This window comes from Eublepharis macularius, chromosome 3 (assembly GCF_028583425.1).
Source record: "Eublepharis macularius isolate TG4126 chromosome 3, MPM_Emac_v1.0, whole genome shotgun sequence".
Lineage (NCBI taxonomy): Eukaryota > Metazoa > Chordata > Lepidosauria > Squamata > Eublepharidae > Eublepharis > Eublepharis macularius.
This window is the reverse complement of record NC_072792.1, coordinates 186240641-186258994: the sequence shown is the minus strand read 5'-3', so window position 1 is coordinate 186258994 and position 18354 is coordinate 186240641. Positions and strand designations below refer to the sequence as shown.

At 47.4% G+C, this 18354-nt stretch overlaps 1 protein-coding gene across 2 annotated transcripts in view; it reads right to left on the bottom strand.

The window, feature by feature from the left end:
• Window positions 1–18354, bottom strand: part of PDE2A (phosphodiesterase 2A) — a 334282-nt gene that overhangs the window by 113835 nt on the left and 202093 nt on the right. For both annotated transcript variants that reach the window (XM_054974872.1, XM_054974873.1), the window contains one exon: window positions 7727–7815. In XM_054974872.1, the coding sequence (XP_054830847.1) occupies window positions 7727–7815 (89 nt within the window). The remainder of the gene's footprint in view (window positions 1–7726; window positions 7816–18354) is intronic.

Sequence of the window (18354 nt, the reverse complement as noted above, 5' to 3'; positions counted from 1 at the left end):
GTTCTTTTTATTTTATAGGGGAAATCATCGAGGTGAATACACTTTATAGGGCCAGGTGGGAGCCAGCACAGAGGCAGAAAAACATGCCATTCTTAAGTAAATCATTGCTTAAGTACTAAGTTATTGCATGCATACACAAACTAAGTGGGTAAGCCTGAATAAAGGCAGGGAGAGGCAGGAGAACATTTGGAGGAAAGATGCCTATCACAAGGAGAGACTAGAACCACGGCGGAGAGAGCATCTTTTACATATCAAAATGCATGCTAACTGCTTTTTATTGATATGTGTATGGAAGGGGTTTCTCCAATGGGACATGAAGTTGGAGGCCAGCCAGAACCAGTCTCAATTTGCCTTGGGGTCATCTACAGAGGGGAGAAGGAGTTTAACCCTTCAACCTCTGCTTGGTTTCACTCATTAAAAGCTGCTCCTTTGCGGTGGGGAATGAGTCATTTAAATACCTTCATCTCCCCCTTAAAAATGTTAACATTAAAGCAGGGAGGTCGGTTTTGATTAGCAAAACTGAACAGAGATTGAAGGGTTAAACCCCTTCCCATGGCCCTTTTGATCTGGCATTCTTTAACAGCTCTTAATCCCCGTTTGCACTGATCTGTATAGCCCAGTCAAGCTGCGTCTCATAGAATCATAGGGTTGGAAGGGACCTCCAGAGTCATCTAGTCCAACCCCCTGTGCAATGCAGGAAATTCACAACTACCCCCACAGCTACCCCCTGTTGCCAGCCACCCCCTTCTGAGTTATGGACTCTGCTACCTGTGCCTGTCTCCTGCCTTATGGACTCTGTCACCAATGCCTGCCCTCTGCCTCCTTGGACTATGGACTCTTTCTCTTACTTCCTGGCAGCTAGCAACAACGCACAAGCTGGCAGGACTCTTTGTAAGATGGGCCAGGAGCCCCCTGGTCAGCGCCCACAGAGAAGCCACCGCTGGACGATCCTGGGTCCGCCATTCTACCCAGAGCAACATGCTGGCGAGCCCACAGACACCGAACCAGGGGAGAGCCATGTTCCCAGGCAGCAGGAAGTTACAGCGGACAGGGTTCCCGAAGTCCGCCATCTCGCCACAAGGCTCCTGTCACGTTCCGAGGTCAAGCCTTGCCTTGATTTGCAGATTGCTTGCGAAAGCCCCGGGATGACCCCTACGTGCTGACTGTGCAGGACGAATAACGGACGCTTATCAATATGCCCACCAAGCATCGACATTCCGGGCCCATCCCCTCAAGAGCAATCCGGCTTCCTGACAAATTCAGTCAACCCGCCTGGTACTCCTTCCCTGCCCTTTGTCCCGTCCCCAAGGGTGTCACAATCACACAATCAGATTCTAAAGTGACCCATCAAACTCCTGATATTAACCCATCATATCTTTTGTGAAAACATCCTGAGAACCATCATGAGGCAACCCCCAAAGAGCCCCTGCCTCAGGGCACATTTCGGCTATTTAAGCAGGCTCTGCCTGACACAAGGTGTGTGTGCGCCGTGCCCTCCCTCTCCGTACCCAGATAGACCCTCTACGTGTATAGTGCGGGCACTATACTTCACTCCACCATCCTTGCTGCTGGAATCTCTGCTTCTCGCTGTGATCAAGTAACGTATTACCTCTCTCCCATCGATCTCAAGTGGGAACCTGCTAATGCAATTGTGCCTTAACTCTTTCTGACCTTTGTTTCTTAGTCCTTGTATGTTGGATGTATGTAAGTGCTACTGTAGGCTTACGCAACACTCTTAGTAAACACTATTTATTTCAAATATTAGCCTCCTCTCTTTTGTTTGAGTAACCCGGAAGACCGACTCTGGTATACATTGGTTAAGGATCCGCGCTAGTTCAGACTGAACTGCTTGCTACTTTCCCCCATAAAGGTGCAGTTTTGGTAACATTCCCCCCCCCCCCACCACACACACACCCAGTGACCTCTGATGTATGCCCAGAAGATGGCAAAACACTATCAGGATCCTAGCCAAACTGGCCTGGTGAAAATTGCTACCTGTCCCCAAGGTGGCGATCAGCATTACCCTGGGCATATAAGAGGGGGCAATGAAAAACAAGCACTGATGGAACCCTTCCTGCCCCCTCCCTCTCACGATCTGCCCAGGTTCACAGAATCAGCATTGCTGTCCAATGGCCATCTAGCCCCTGCTTAAAAACCTCCAAGGAAGGAGAGCCCACCACCTCCCGAGGAAGCCTGTTCCACTGAGGGACCGCTCTGACTGTCTGAAAGTTCTTCCTAATGTTTAGCCAAAAACTCTTTTGATTTAATTTCAGCCGGTTGGTTCTGGGCTGACCTTCTGGGGCAGCGGAAAACAGCTCTGCGCCATCTTCTATATTGCAGCCCTTCAAGTACTTGAAGATGGTTATCCTATCACCTCTCACTCATCTCCTCTCCAACCTAAACATACCAAGCTCCTTCAGCCTCTTGTCAGATCTTGGAAGCTAAGAAGCATTGGCTTTGGTTAGTAACTGGATGGGAGACCTACAAGGAAGACCAGGGTTGCAGAGGCAGGCAATGGCAACCCACCTCTGCTAGGCTCTTGCCTTGAGAACCCCAGCAGGGGTTGCCATAAGTCAGGTATGACTTGATGGCACTTGGCACCAATCCTGGTTTAACGCTTCAGGATTAGAGGTTGGAGATCTTGCTGGTGGAACTATATTTGATTCTGTTTCACAAGGTTTGGCAAAAGCTATTTTGCCAGCCAATTTAAAATGGAGGGTGCCATTCCCCCCAAAATGTGTGTCTCTGGCATGCGAAAGAAGGGGAAGGATTTCTGGAGCTCTGCTGGGAATACCTCTTCAACAGCTGCTGCTCAGTCTCCCCACCATTGCCTTCTTCATACTTGCTCAGTTGTTTGCAGTACAGTATTACTTTTGACCCAGCTGTGTCCCCACCCAATCAGGTCATTCATCGACTGGCACCCACAGCCTGCCTGCCCACAACACCCAAGCCATAATGGTAGTTTCTCCCACAGATTTCGACAGGCTCCTTATTTTCTGGCACTCAGAGGCCTATTATAATAAATTATACCCGTTTCCTCTTGACAATGTTCCAGGCGGGAGCCGCTGGAGGCCGGGTTGCAGTGCTTAGGAAGTATTGAGCGAATTGAATGGAGATTATATCATTAGCCAGGGATCAATGACATTTCGACAGTGTTATAAATGCTTTTGCCCCAAAGCAGAAAGCTCAAAGAAGTGTGAAAAATCCGGCAAACAAAGTGACTGCATGAGCGGAACCCACACTGGGATTTCCAATGACAATTGTGAGATAGCCATCTCCTTTCCCCATAATTGGTTTGTTAACACTGGCAAGTTAATTTGTAAGCGATGGAGCTACAGCCAAAGAGCTGGCAGGGTGGTTTCAGATCCGATGCACCATTCCCTCTCCTCTGAGCAGCCCACGGCCTTGCTCGAAATTGAGACTCTGAGTAAAGACATAGTATTGGGAGCAGGCTGGCCAAAGAAGCGGTTTTATCAAGTTCCGTACAAAGGCCCCTTTTTCTCTCTACAGGGCCAAAGTGAAAGTAAAAACAGCTCTGGGAGTTTGCGCTCAAACTTGTCTGAGCAGCGCACACCAGTCCACGGACACATGGGATACCAGCGAGACCTTTCTTTCCAATTCACAACAGCATTTAAATTTTCCATGTTCTAAAATGATGAATAGATATCTTGATAAATATGTATGTCATACTTTAAATGATTGAAAACTGTTAATGGTACACCTAAAGGGTGCGGAAGGAAGAATAATGCTTGGTTTTTAATAAAATGTGTATCATATCCATTGCAAAGAGGGGTGCAATACATGGGTCTAGAACCCACCCTGACTTTCTTTTTCTCTGTTGTCTGTATTGACCACTCACTGTCTGAGTGTTGGCTCTCCCTGCAACCTCAGTCCTGATCTGGGACTCACAAGAGAATGAAACTCTACAGAGGTTCCTGGAAGCTGAATAAAATGGGCTGTGATGACTCTGCGGTTATCTTCTGAAGCCTCCTTCAGGCTTTATGAGATTAGGCAGGTGACGACCTAGAAAAGGGCCTTCTCTGTCATGGCACCAAATCTCTGGAATTCCCTCCCAAGGGAGACCCCTCTGCCCCCTTCTGTTGCCATCTTCTACCAGTGACCGAAGATTTTGTTTTGTTTTGTCTAGTGCTCCGTGCTTCCTGCCCTGTGTTTTAATTTGTTGTTTTGATGTTTTTAATGTGTATTTTAGTTTGGTTTTAATTGTCTTATTGTGTTTTGGTTTGGGTTTTGTGGGTTTTAAGACAAGTTTTTAGGAAGCACGTTTTCAATCTGTTGCCTTGGTAGCCCTGCTGAGGGCAGAAAGGCGGGGTATAGAGTTTGCGAAGAAATGAAGGAAGATAAACTTATGCATCTGATAAAACTCAGAACAGGAAGGGAAGCAGCAAACAGGCTGAAGCCTTTTATATACTTGAATGGAACCTTTTTGTTTTACTATGAAACCGAGTCAGAATATTCTACTGAGTGGTACAGTTCGGATGTGCTCAACGAAGGTAGCTGGTCCCAGCAATACCAGGAATGGATGAAGGAGCTAGTTTAGCCTGGAGAAGATGGAGGGCAGACACGGCTGCCATCTTCCCTCACCTACCAGTCCATGGAAGTAGGCTGAGAGGGCAGGAAGGATGGGCTTTAATAGGCTTCAGTTATAGGAGGGTAGATTCCCGTTGAAGTCCAGGCCTTGCGGGATCTATTGCAGTTCCGCTGGGCCTTTAAGACAGAGCTCTTCCTCCAGGCCTATGGTGGTGGTTGAGGCACTGGCTAATTGTCCTTCCAGCACTCTCGCTTCCGCTCTCACTTTTGCTTAGGCTCTGTTTGTTTTCTGCTGTTTATATTGCAGCTGATTTTATCTATTGTCTGGTACGGCAGAGGTTTGAGTGTCTTACATGATCTGTAAAATCAAAAAGAGTCCAGTAGCACCTTTAAGACTAACCAATTTTATTTTAGCATAAGCTTTCGAGAATCAAGTTCTCTTCGTCAGATGTATCAGGCATCTGACGAAGAGAACTTGATTCTCGAAAGCTTATGCTAAAATAAAATTGGTTAGTCTTAAAGGTGCTACTGGACTCTTTTTGATTTTGCTACCACAGACTAACACGGCTAACTTCTCTGCATCTATGTACGTGATCTGTATTAGACGTCATGACTAGACATGGGCACGAACAGGGGGGGGAAACGAACATGGTGTTCGTTGTTTATTGCCATCCATGAACAACAAACAACGGACATTAACGAGCATGATCCTGTTCACAAACACGTTCGTTGTTCATTGTCTGTGAGGGCCAGCAGGCTCTCCTCCAGCCATCAAGATCCCTACTGCACCACTCCCAGACACCCTACCTGAGCAGGCAGCAGGAAAGGTACCAATAATAAATAATAGCTTGGCCCCAGAGCCTGGCAGCAGCCCTGGAACTTGAAGGGGTAGCACCCTATTCCACCACACACAAAGAGCAGAACCACAAGTGACAAAAGGCACAGATTGGACACTTGTCAGCTTCCCTCAAGTTTTGATGGGAAATGTAGGCAGCTTGGTGGAATGTTGGACAAGTGACAGTTGAAAAGTCCATTGGACAGCAGTCAGAGAGCGAAGCTGCAAGACCAGGATGCCTACATTTCCCATCAAAACTTGAGGGAAGCTGACAAGTGTCCAATCTGTGCCTTTTGTCACTTGTGGTTCTGCTCAAAGACAATTCAAGCTCCAATGCACTCACCCTGTCTCTCTAACAGCAGCTCTCTCTCCCTGAAAGCCCCCCTCGTCCCTGGTCTTTTCCTCTTGTAACAAATTTGGAGCTCCAGTCTACACTTGGAAGGAAGACCTGCCTATCAAGCTAAATTGGGCTTAGATTGGGGTTTCCAGGGCAACCGCAGGAGTTCAGACAGAGTTCAGACAATCCCTGCCTAAGTTGCCATGGGAATTGATTGCAGGTGCCAGACTGTCTGGCTTGACGAACAGCAACAAACAGCAATGAAGGAGGCTTGCAACGACCACCTGTTTGTTTAGAATGGGGCCTCACAAACAGCTTGTTCGCAAACAGCCGAACAGGCTGTTCGTAGGTTTTTTTAAATTCGTATCGCTGTCCGTGCCCATCTCTAGTGATGACTTGGTTAATGTTATTAATCTGTGTTTTACCTTATATATTTATTTATATATTTTGATTTTAAATGTTTAATTTGTATTGTAACATAATTATTATTGCTGTAACCCGCTCTGAGCTTGTTTGCGGGATGGGTGGGCTAGAAACTGAAATTAATTAATTGACTGATTGATTGATTTTGATTGAGCATTTGAAAAAACTTCCTAACAAGAAGAGCAGATCAGTAGGGAATCAATTATCTAAGCAGGGTGGGCGGGCTCTGGGCTCTCCCTCCCTGAAAGTCTTCAAGCAGGGGTTGGACGGTTCCCTCTTAGGTAGTTTGTGCTAATGGCCTCTAAACCTTGGCTGTTTCCACATGACTTACCTGCCTGTGGAACATCACGCAAAAGATCTGGAAGACAGCATCTTCTCACGCTAAATCGCGCCACGAAGACGCTGTTATCCAGGAGTTTTGCGCGAAATCACGTCTTCCTGCTGTCTTCCGGGTCTTTTGCACGATGTTCCGCAGGCAGGTAAGTCGTGTGGAAACGGCCCTTCTTCACATTCTCTGGCTCTACGAATCTATGACTCTGTAGATTCTCTGTAGATTCAGAAATCCACAAGTTCAACACACATCCCTCTATCTAGGCCTGCTATTATAATAACAGCACCGTGAAAATGTAATTGTTCTTGTCATGCTAAAGAGATATCAAACAGGACTTTCGAAACCAAGCTAGCCTTTAATTCCCCTTCTGATGCAGGCCCTGGGAAAGCTGATCTTTTCTCAGGAAGAAAAAGCAATAAAGAGGCCTGGGCATTGCCATTTGTTCCAGCTGTTGTCACCTTGTGATGAAGAAATGGATGTTTTCCTAGCCTGGCCTCCATGGTGACATGACAAGGGTTTGGGGTGCTATGGAGCAAGGAAGGAGGCCGGTCCTAACTCAGAAAGGGGGAGGAGGGAATCCAACTTTAGGAAGAAGGGTTTAAAAAGGTCTCCAGTCTTTTGTGTTGTTCATCTGGAACTGGAGGGGGAGGCAGAAGAGCTGCTTGCCTCTATCCCGTGATCCTCTTAAAAGATGTGCACCCGTCCTGAAGGAAGGCAAGCCTTAGTGTGATATACCTTCCTCCATATTATTTGAGATACCTTCCCACATATTATGCACCTTGTGCACGGTCAGAGCTTCACCAGTTCCCAAATGGCTGGTGAGGTCTGGAGCTAGGGTTGCCAGCCTCCAGGTAGTGGCTGGAGATCTCCTGGAATTACAACTGGTCTCCAGGCCACACAGATCAGTTCACCTGGAGAAAATGGCTACTTTGGGGGGTGGACTCTATGGCATTATGCCATGCCAAGGTCCTTTCCCTCCCCAAACCCCATTTTCTCCAGGTTTCACCCCCCAGATCTCCAGGAATTTCCCAACTTGGAGCTGGCAACCCTATCTGGAGCCCAAATGTTCAGTGGTGGCAGGTGCTGAAGGGAAATGAGGGAATTGTTCCCTGGCCAAAATAGTTCAGTTATATGATTGTACCTTTTAGATCTCTCTCTCTCTCTCTCTCTCTCTCTCTCTCTCTCTCTCTCTCTCTCTCTCTCAAAACAAACCAATTTTTAAGGAAACATAAAAACATAAAACTGGGTTTACCTGAGTTTTCCCTCCTGTGGTAACTCATGAGGTGGGTCGTTGCATGTCAGCCGGGCGTCTTCATCCAACAGGTAGACATACACCCTTTCCTGTGGAGTAAAGAGCACTGCTTTTAAGTTCTCCTCTACGGTTGTTGTGTGAGACAAGCACCAAACACAACCTTCTTACATTTGATTTAGACAAAAATTAGTTTCCAGTCTCTTCATGACTGCTTAAAATCCTGACTTGAAACGTAAGGAATCGGGAGGGTGGAGAAGGGCCTCCTAGGAGGGCCTATCCATCTAGAACCTCCATGCCAATGGCTTGAATGAACAGCACATGACAAAATCTTCAGCCAGAAAGATATTTGGTGCCTCTTGCACATTACGAAAATCTACACGTATTTTCTCGTTCGCCATAATTTTGTCTGTTTCTACTATTGGGAGGAACCAAAGAGCGATAGGTGGCCCCGAAGCCCTGCCTCCTAATTACTAAGCCCTCTCAACACACTGCTTTGCCACCTTTCACCCAAAGAGGCTCAAGCCTAGCTGTGCAGCTTTGCAGACAAGAAACATTGCGGTGGTTGTTGTTTTTGAAACGAAAGCTTATGTTCTAATCACCAATTCCACGCTGGCACGGTGCAGCGGCAGTTCAGGAATCCTGACCTGCTAAAAGGATTTTTAGAAACGCTTCCACTGAAACATTCCTTTTCCGACCATGCAGTGTACATTCGGGTGTTTTGATGTCAGGAGAGCGCATGAATATTTTCCATTTTCAAACATGAACAAAATATAGCATACAGAAGGCAAACTGTGGTACTCAGACCCATCAATGATTCATGTTCTGCAAGAAGAAAGAACTGGATCAAAATTCTCCTGTTGGGTACAAACCACAAGTTAGCCTTGTGAAAAAAAAGGGACCTTTCCCATTCATTCCTGCTGGGGGCCAGGTGCCATCACAACCCAGCTTCGGAACAAGCAAGGGGGATAACGATTGCCATTATAAAATACAGCCGGCAAATAAAGAAAAATGAAATATTCAGAGGGTGCAACCTCTCCTTCTTTCAAGGTATTTATGTGCTGCCTCGTGCCAAGCCTTCTCGATATAACGTACAATATTTTAAAAAACACAATGAAACAAACAAAATCAACTCCGGAATAAAAATGAAAACTGACAGCATTAAAATTTCAACCATATACAATCTCTCAGACAGCAACAGCCATAAAAGTAGCAACAGCTGGAGAAAATAAGGCTATAAAAAAAGACAGAAATTATAACGATCCATCACGGAAAACGCTTTCTCCTGGTGCCTGGAGCTCAGAATTGTGTCAGTGAATAGGGGAGGTGAGTATCGAGTGGCCACCGGGATCCTCTCTGAGGATGGGACATGCAGAGCAAGGTGTGCGATGCAACGTTCATATGCCACAATCCACAGCAGGGAAAACAATAACAGTACACAGCATTTCTTTGTCACTTTCAGTATTTAAAATACGGTACAAAAAATAAAATACGGCACAACACTTTCAGTATTAAAAATATGGTGCGTACTCTCATAGTAATCTTTACAACCACCCTGTAAGGTAGGCCAGTATCATTATTTATTAATTTTTATTACAGTTATCCCCAGTATTACAGATGGGAAACTGGGGCAGAAGGAGGCAGCTTGCCACAGGGGCATCTCTGGCGTGACTTGCGGGCTGAAGTGAGAATTGGTGACCTTCCAGATCACAACTCTGTTGGCTTCTGGGCCACATCAGCTCCCAAACAGAAAAGAAAATCAGTCCGCCAACATTTCAGACTTGCTGCGTGTCACCGGATCTGTTACGTTTTTTAAAAACTGCAATATTGTGTGAGCAATTCCGATCTAATCGAAAGATTTCGAATGGGCAAACAACCCGTCCTTCCTTATCTAAACCTTACCAGATTTTTAAATCTTATAACCTTATTTGGTCCATTCCTGATTGGCCCCAGCCGAGCCTCAGTCTGAGGCATTTCTTTATTTTCCATTTATGCATTAGGATGATGCGGGATGAAACTATTAGGTTAGCTAGCAAGTCCTGTTGCTTGCTGAGTGAGAGAAATAAAAACAGTGCCCCTGAACATGTGGAGAGTGCATAGCTCACTTCTGGCCCATGAGCAGCAGTAGCATAGTGGTTGAGTGGTTGGGCTGCAAATCTGCACTCTGCTGGTTCAAATCCCACTACTCCTCTGAGCTCAGCAGGAGGCCTTGGGGAAGCCACTCCTCTCAGCCCAGCTCCTCTGCTGTATTGTGGGAACAGCACTGACTTTATTCACTGCCCTGAAAGTCTCTCTACATGAGACATTTCAGTGTGTGTTCCTCAAGCATCGGGAGACGCAATGTTAGCTGGGAAGCATAGTTTCAAAAGGCAGAGCCGGCGGAGATTGCTCCTCAGAGGGTTTGTCAATTTCATCTTTGCGGAAGGCACTCTCAATTTCACCTCTCCAGTCTAAAACTGTGTGGGATGGCAACCAGAGGGCAGCCAGGAATAGAAATGGGCTGGAGCTGCCTTCCAGAGCTGGGCTTGGACCTGGAGAGGTGATAATGGGCTGAAGTTTCCCTTCTGGCATTTCACAGCCCCTTCACACAGCTCCAGTGTCTAGCAAAACTTTTGTCCTGCCACTGTCTCTGTCTTTTTAAACTACCCTTCCCGGCTACCATTGTATCTCTCAACACGTGTTCTTCACATGTCAGATGCCTCATGTAGAGAGACTCTGAGTGTGTCACCACCAGTCTGTCTACAGGTATATAAGTGCAGTTTATGATGATGATGATGATGATGATGATGATGATGATGATGATGCAGACAGCCTGGAACCATTATTATGCTGGAAATTCAGTGTCCCTGGGCCTTACGCGAGGATTTTGTGCCCTCCTACAGTGTGTGGACTTCACTGCCAGCCCCTGAAGCTCAGCAGACCCGAGAGAGCCGGCCGCAGTGCCCAGGCCTAGCCGCAAGCAAGCAGAGCTTCCTGGTTTAATTAACTCCAGTTCAGACATAAGCCTGAGCCTATTAAGTACGTCCTTGCAGCCAGCAGAGAATCCCAGCCATTAGTGCCTCTGCTTTCCTGTGGCTGAGAACGGACACGCTGCGATGCCCAGCGACTTCCCCCCAAGACAGCTCAAATGAATCCCCCACTGCTCGGGTGCCCGGCTGCTTAGCCAACGTCTTAACCCCCCAGAATGGCTTCATGTTATTTGGCCCCTAGTTATCTCCCAGCGCCTCCGCCACTAACGAGCTTCACAATTACATCTATTCCCAGATGGCTTAGCCAGAAGGGCTGCTGCAGCTTCCTGCATCGAAGGGGGCAGAAGACGGAAGCAGTTTGACCGTAGAGATTTGATCTTCTTTCTAGTGTGGGTCGCTTCATTTCTGTCTCCAAAAGGGTATTGACCCAGAAATGGCCCTGAAGAACATCTGCCCCGGACAGCCAGTGTGGTGTAGTGCTTAGAGGGGGTTACATGCCACTATTTCGCCACAGCGGTTATTTAGAGGATTTCTGGGTCATTCACTGTACCTCGGCCTGGCGTCTGAAGAAGGGAGCTCTGACTCTCGAAAGCTTACCCTCTGAAGATCTCGTTGGCGCCTGAGGTGCCCCTGGACTCAAATCCTGCAGTTCTACTGCAGACCAACACGGCTGCCCATCTAAAACTGCATCTCACCCTTCAGGCCTTTCCTCCTATCACTGGCTGGTGTTGGTGGGGAAGCTGGTAGGCCCATGACTGGATGACCCCAAAGGCCAACAGAGAAGAGATTCGGCACTTATACCCACACATCGTTGTGCTGATTGAAACTGAGCCCCCCTCTCTCCCCCCCCAGACCCCCGTTATCAGCCCTGGAAAGGGTGACAGAGGCATGAGTCTTCATTCTCTGCAAGACCTGGGAGGACGGCCACCTTGGATGAACTTTTAAGGCAAGTTTGGATCTTCTTGTTCAAATGATAGCTTAGGGAGACCCGGGCCAAGCGGGACGTATTATCATTCTGCAGGGCCTGTAAGACAGAGCTGTTCCGCCAGGTGTTCGGTGGTTGAAGGGGGCGGTGCCATGTCGGCCTCCCACATTTGGGGTGGGGGGTTCTCCCCACCATTGCACTTTAATGTACTTGGTTAATTTATTTCATTATTGCTTATTCTATGTTGATTTTAGAATTATTGTTTTCTTGTTTTTATTGATTTTAACTGTTGTTCACCACCCAGAGCCCCTGAGGATGGGCGGTTTATAAACTGAAATAATAAAATAAATAGGGGAGTAGCCGTGTTGGTCGGCAGTGGAACAGCTGGATTTGAGTCTGGTGACATTTTGGCAACCAACGTGATTTTCAGGGTGTAAGCTTTTGAGAGTCAGAGCTCCCTCCTTTAGACACAAGTAGGAATGGAGTTCCCTGAGCCTTTATATCCCAACTCAAATGGCACACATAAAGAATGACAAATGCCATGTCTTAGCTGCTGTCTTCACACCCTTAGCTACGTACATTCGCCAGAGCCACACATGACAAGGCCAGGTGAGGAGACTCTACACGGTAGCGGCCACCTAGCGAACTGGCTTCTGTTTTCTCCGACATTGGGGTGGGGACATTCTTATCACAAATCTAGCAAAGCAGCCAATAAGCAATAAGACGGCTGCCTTGGGAATGAATGGAAGAAAATACGGGTAACAAACAGCATTTATTTCACCACCTGGTTGCACAATACGAACAAGCCACTTACCAAGGGGTCACCAATACACTGTATCCCTTTCCACATGCTATAGTGTATGCATGTACATCCTGCATCTACATGCGTGCATCTGTTTTTTAGAAGGAGCCAACCTGCATTAGAATTGCAGTTGAAAGCAGGGAATACGGGGTTGCTATCACACGTACAGCTGTACATGCATTGAATGTAGTAGGAAAATTACTCAATGCATGTAATAAAATAAAAATCACGTACAGTTCGTACGAGAGCCAGTTTGGTGTAGTAGTTAAGAGCGCGGGACTCTAATCTGGACAACCGGGTTTGATTCCCTACTCCTCCACTTGAAGCCAGCTGGGTGACCTTGGGTCACTCACAGCTCTCTCAGAGCTCTCTCAGCCCTACTCACCTCACCTCACAGGGTGATTGTTTAATTTAATTTAATTTATTAGATTTATCCTCCGCCCTCCCTACATCAGTGGGCTCAGGGCGGATAACAACACAATTTAAAACATATTTAACTATCATTAAAATTATAAAAATACTACATCTTATCATTAAAATTACAGTTATATAAATATAATATATATATATACATATACATATTTATATATATGTATATGTATATACAGAGCAAAGAAACAAGGCAGCACATAATTTGATTTGGACGTTCCATACAGCAGTTGTTCCCAGAACAAAATTATAAAAAGATGGACAACGAGATTGCATGGGAGGGCATATGGTTTAATCCCCCCCCACCTAGGGGGGGCACTGCCTAGCATCAATCATATGCCTGGCGGAACAACTCTGTCTTACAGGCCCGGCGAAATGTTAACAAGTCTTGCCGGGCCCTGGTCTCATGAGACAGAGCGTTCCATAAGGCTGGGGCCAGGACCAAGAAGGCCCTGGCCCTGGTCGACGCCAGGCTGGCCTCCCTAGGGCCAGAGACCTTTAATAGATGTTTATTACATGCGCGAAGGGTCCTCTGGGGCTCATATGGGGAGAGACGGTCCGGCAGATACGTTGGTCCCAGTCCGCGTAGGGCTTTATAAGTTAGTACCAAAACCTTGAACCTGATTCGGTACTCCATCGGCAACCAATGCAGCTGGCACAACACTGGTGTAATATGCCCCCATACCGGTGCTCCGATGATGACCCGGGCTGCTGCATTCTGTACCAGTTGTAACTGCTGGATCAGGTTCAGGGGAAGCCCAGCACAGAGTGTGTTACAGTAGTCCAGCTTAGAGGTGAACATTGCTTGGACCACTGTAGTCAAGTCGCGGGACGATAGATAGGGAGCAAGTTGCCTGGCTTGTCGAAGATAGTAGAAGGAAGACCTGGCAACCGCAGAGACCTGATCCTCCATTTTCAGGGAGGGATCAAAAATCACCCCCAGGCTCCTAACTCTCGGGGCCAGTGTGAGCACTGCCCCATCGAGTGTAGGATGCCAGGGTCCCGAAACCATCCCTCCACGACTCAAGTACGTGATCTCCGTCATTGGGGTGGGGACATTTTTATCACAAATCTAGCAAAGCAGCCAATTGTTGTGAGGATAATGATAACATACTTTATAAACCACTCCGAGTGGGTGTTAAGTCATCCTGAAGAATGGTATATAAATTGAATGTTATTATTGTTGTTGTTGTTGTTGTTATGGATTGTACGTGCATTCACTGTAAATTGATGTGAGCTACTGCGACAAGTAACCTGTCACAGTAGGGCATAGGTGGGCTCAGACACGCCCACCTAACATTCTCATCACATCAGACAAGCTTCCCGAAGCGGGAACAACTTGTCATTTATCCCCATCCTGATCTCATTGTAATTTGTGCTCTCCGGTCCCCCAGAAAGTGCTTAGTTCTCCCGATAAAGAAGGTGTTCAATCGAATGAAACTCCAGAGAAGGTGATAAAAATCCCACTAGAAAAAGAGATGTACTGGCTGTAGAGGTGAAGCCCAGCCTCGCGCAGAAAGATTGCAGATAATGAAGGTGTCGCTCAACTTGTTGAAAGGGCGAAGACACGTCTGTCCTTATCTGAGGAGGTGTTGGAGTAGCCGGTGATTGCACCAAGCACCCAGCAAGACCAATGGATGGGAACTCAATTATGTAACTTCTTGACCAGATTCAACATGTACCGATCCCCTGACCCCTGCTCCAGAGATATCCCGCTACCACACACCAAGGCCGATTCCAGACGGCCCTCCCCATCCTGAAACATCGCGCATCGTCGCGTGGAAAACACGAAATACCGCGTTTTCTCGCGCGAGTTTTGCGCGACGTCACACAAAACTTGCGCGAGAAAACGCGATATTTCACGTTTTCCGCACGACGATGCGCGACGTTTCGGGATGGGGAGGGCCGTCCGGAATCGGCCCAAGTAGGAACTGTGTTGTGACAACATGGAAGAGGGAATGGCAGCCATCTTTAATTTAATTTAATTTAATTTATTATATTTATATTCCGCCCTCCCTGCTTTCGCAGGCTCAGGGCGGATGCCTTCATGGTGCCTTCATTTCTGCTCTGGATTTCCTGGGCCTGGGACATTACGGACATCGAACGATGGGAGGTTTCCTGACTCGGTGTTGATGCGACTGGGGGGTGCCAGGTGGATATGAGCTAACATTTGCACATGAGCCAGGATGCCAACTCTGTGTTGGGGAATTCCTGGAGATCTGGAGACGGTGCCTGAAAAGGGCAGAGCTTGGGCAGGGGAGGGACCTCAGTGGGGTATGGTGCCCTAAGGCAGCTGTTACCTCCATGAGAGCTGAGGCTGGTTATTTGGAGACCAGTTGCAACTTCAGGAGAGCACCAGACCCCACCTGGAGGTTTGCAATCTGTCGCAGCATACCCAGAAATTTTACAGCTCTGGTGGCCAATTGCTCGTCACTTTTAGAAAGAAACGGAGCTGTGCTGAACGGTCTGTACTTCCACCTTTTGCCTTAGAGGGAGCACCATCAGCACAGCTGAATAAATGAGACTGTTTCGCTCCCTACTGGCATTTCCTAGCACCCCTTTCTCCGTTCCCGTGACTGCTCCTTCCTTCTTCATAGCACCACATTCTCTCTCTTTTCTCTGCTCTGCTGGGAGAGTTCAGAAAGCCCTGTTGGACAGGCATAGCTTGCTGCTCTGTTGCGAGACACCGGGAGAACAAGGAGGCAAAGAGCATTCTCTGTTCTGTCTACTGGGGTTGGGTGGGCACAACTGGCAGGGGGGTGGTCTGAGGTGGCACCTGATACATAAATCATATGTAGGCCCCGAAACCTAATTAAAGGATTCCATGTTTGGACTTTTAACAGAGTCTATTGTTTGGCAGAGCAAGCAGGATTATAGGTGGCTGTGAGCTGGTTCTGCTGGTTGCTGTGTGTGCAGGAGAGAAAATAACAAATCATATACTTGCTTTATATTTAGAAAAGTAATAAGAGTTCTTTATTGTAGGAACTCCATACTCTGATAGGAAAGGAAGAGAGACAGATCCTAACCACCTATCTAGTCTAAGGATGGACAGGGATGTTAGGACAAGTCCTGCATCCGTGCTGCCAAGATGGAGGGAGGTAAAGGAGAGAGACGTTGCCTGAAACAAAGCCAAGAAGCGAAGAAGAGAAAGGGAGGAAGTCAGGAGGCGGAAGTCCTGAGAAGAGCAATCTGCATATCAAAGGGACAGTCAGAGCAGTAAACAGAGTGCCCTGACCTCTCTATCTTTCTAACTCTTTGGTTTGTCCCCTTCTGAAACCGGAGGAAAGGGACAGCGCTGAATGCTCCTCTTCCAACAGCACCCCTGTTCACTTCTCACAGAACGGAAGCATTCCAGACCCTAAGAGTGATGCTGGGCATAGCACCAAGGACTATTTGGCAGCCTCCAGGTACGCTCTAGAGTTCTCCAAGAACTAGAACTGAACTCCAGACTGCAGCTGCTTTGGAGGGTAGACTGTATAGTGTTAAACCCTACTGAGGTCCTCACCCTCCCGAGGTTCCATCCACAAATCTCCAGGAATTTCCCAGCTCAGAGTTGGCATAAGTGTAAGGTTCTGCCAAGTTACTCTCAATGACTTCACTGCACGAGTCCAGGAACTGCATGAGTTAAAGTGATAGACTTGATAGCCCATCCTCTACTAGTCAATAGTGTGTAGAAGCAGTCACCCCATGCAGCAATAGTTACAGTTAATCCTGTGGCAATAATTACAGTATGTGATAGTAAACAGCATTGCTTTGCAACATAGCTAACAGTAATATGTAGTAACAAACAGCCTTACTTTAGCTAACGGTTGATGATGGTAATAGACTTTGCAATAAGACATGACAAAACCCACCAGCTCTACATGAGGAGGTATGCATGGGAAAAGGGGAAGTCACGGCTTTGGAGCATAACATTCAACCACAAAAGACACGCAGGCCTTATTGTAGTAGCATTATAAAAGGTCTGAATATTCTAACCCAAACCAGAGGAGCATGGTGGCTTGCTTTTAAGAGCTCCTCTCCGTTGCTGCAACAGAGTTCTGTATCATTCTGCCTACCCCTGCCCTCTGCGTGGCGATTGGCAATCACGCAGGGGGGCCGACTTCGGCACAACAAAGGCAATTATATTGATAAGCTACTAGTATCATTCCCTATTAACACATTTGCCAGGAATGGCGTTTCACTGCAAGCACATCACATATACGGGATTCTAAGCACAGCCTAATCCCCAGAGTCTCCACCCGCTTCAAGAAACAGCTAAATTTAATCGATGAGCAGCAGAACAAAGTAGTGATGATGTGTTAGAAATCCCAAGGCCATGAGGCGCAGCTTCCCAGGCGAAAGGGGAACCGCACAGATAACAGCAGGCTTTCACATTTTAGGCAGAGAACAGCAGGCACGTTTCGGGCAGCTTCAGCTAGTTCTAAAGTCAGAGTCAAACAGAATCAAACAGTACACAGGCCTTGCAGAGTATGACAGGAGCCATCCTGGTACCCTGCCAGGGCCACTCGCACCAGCACCCCACCTGGGACTCCACCTCTTTCTTCAACAAATCACCATTTAATAATGGTGCAAATAACCTGGCCCAAATGACAGCTGTTGGGACTGTTTATCTTCAGCACGGGAAGGGTGTTTTTCATTATTAAGATTTTGATATCTATAAAACGTCCCTATTTTACTGCTGGTACCCGTCACCAAGCATTTTAATTCTTAAACCGGAAACTGTCTGATGGCAAAAAGCATTTGCATTTGAAAAAGTTCCAGCCAGCCCTCTGCATCTCACAGAACAGAGCAGGATATAAATTGAAGAGAAGGTGGGTCAAAAATGTCTTTTCCTTCCTGCTCCTCTGATCTCCTACCCACAGGGTCTGAAAAGTCATGCGCCCTTCCTGCCACATCTCTTGGCTGTGCCAGGGCACGGGGCAGAAGATATCGTCTGTCCCCAGGTGCGGAGGCTGCTGGAGGAAATGAAATGAAGAGGCAGCAAGGGCAATTCATGGCATTCGAGAGCGCCACAGACCCATTATCGCTGGATAATGTAGGAAATAATGCGCACTGTCGCCACTGAGTAATTTGATGTTATGGTGCGGGCAGAAACATGCCTCTGTTTTGTTCCGCATCAGCTGCTCCTGATCTCCGAGGCCCTGATTTGTCTAAATCATCCTTGCCAGCCCAAATGACGGGCTCAGTGGTCTTTTCCTGGGCGGGGAGCAGCGCCTGCAAATTGCTTGCTCACTGCCCATGAATAACATCTATAATAGAGCGGCATTTAATTTGGCTGGGGGAAACAGCCCCTTTGCTTCAGAGAGGCAGCGCAGCGGAGAAACGGGGCTGGGAGAACGAGATAAAGCCACAGAAGGGTAAGGGGTGGATTTGGCTCAAACTTTAGCAAACATGGCCCTCTAAGCAAACAGAATGGCTCGCGAATTCCAGCTGTAGGGTTGCCGACTCCAGGCTGGGAAATTCCTGGATATTTGAGAGGTGAAGTCTAGGGAGGGTGGAGTTT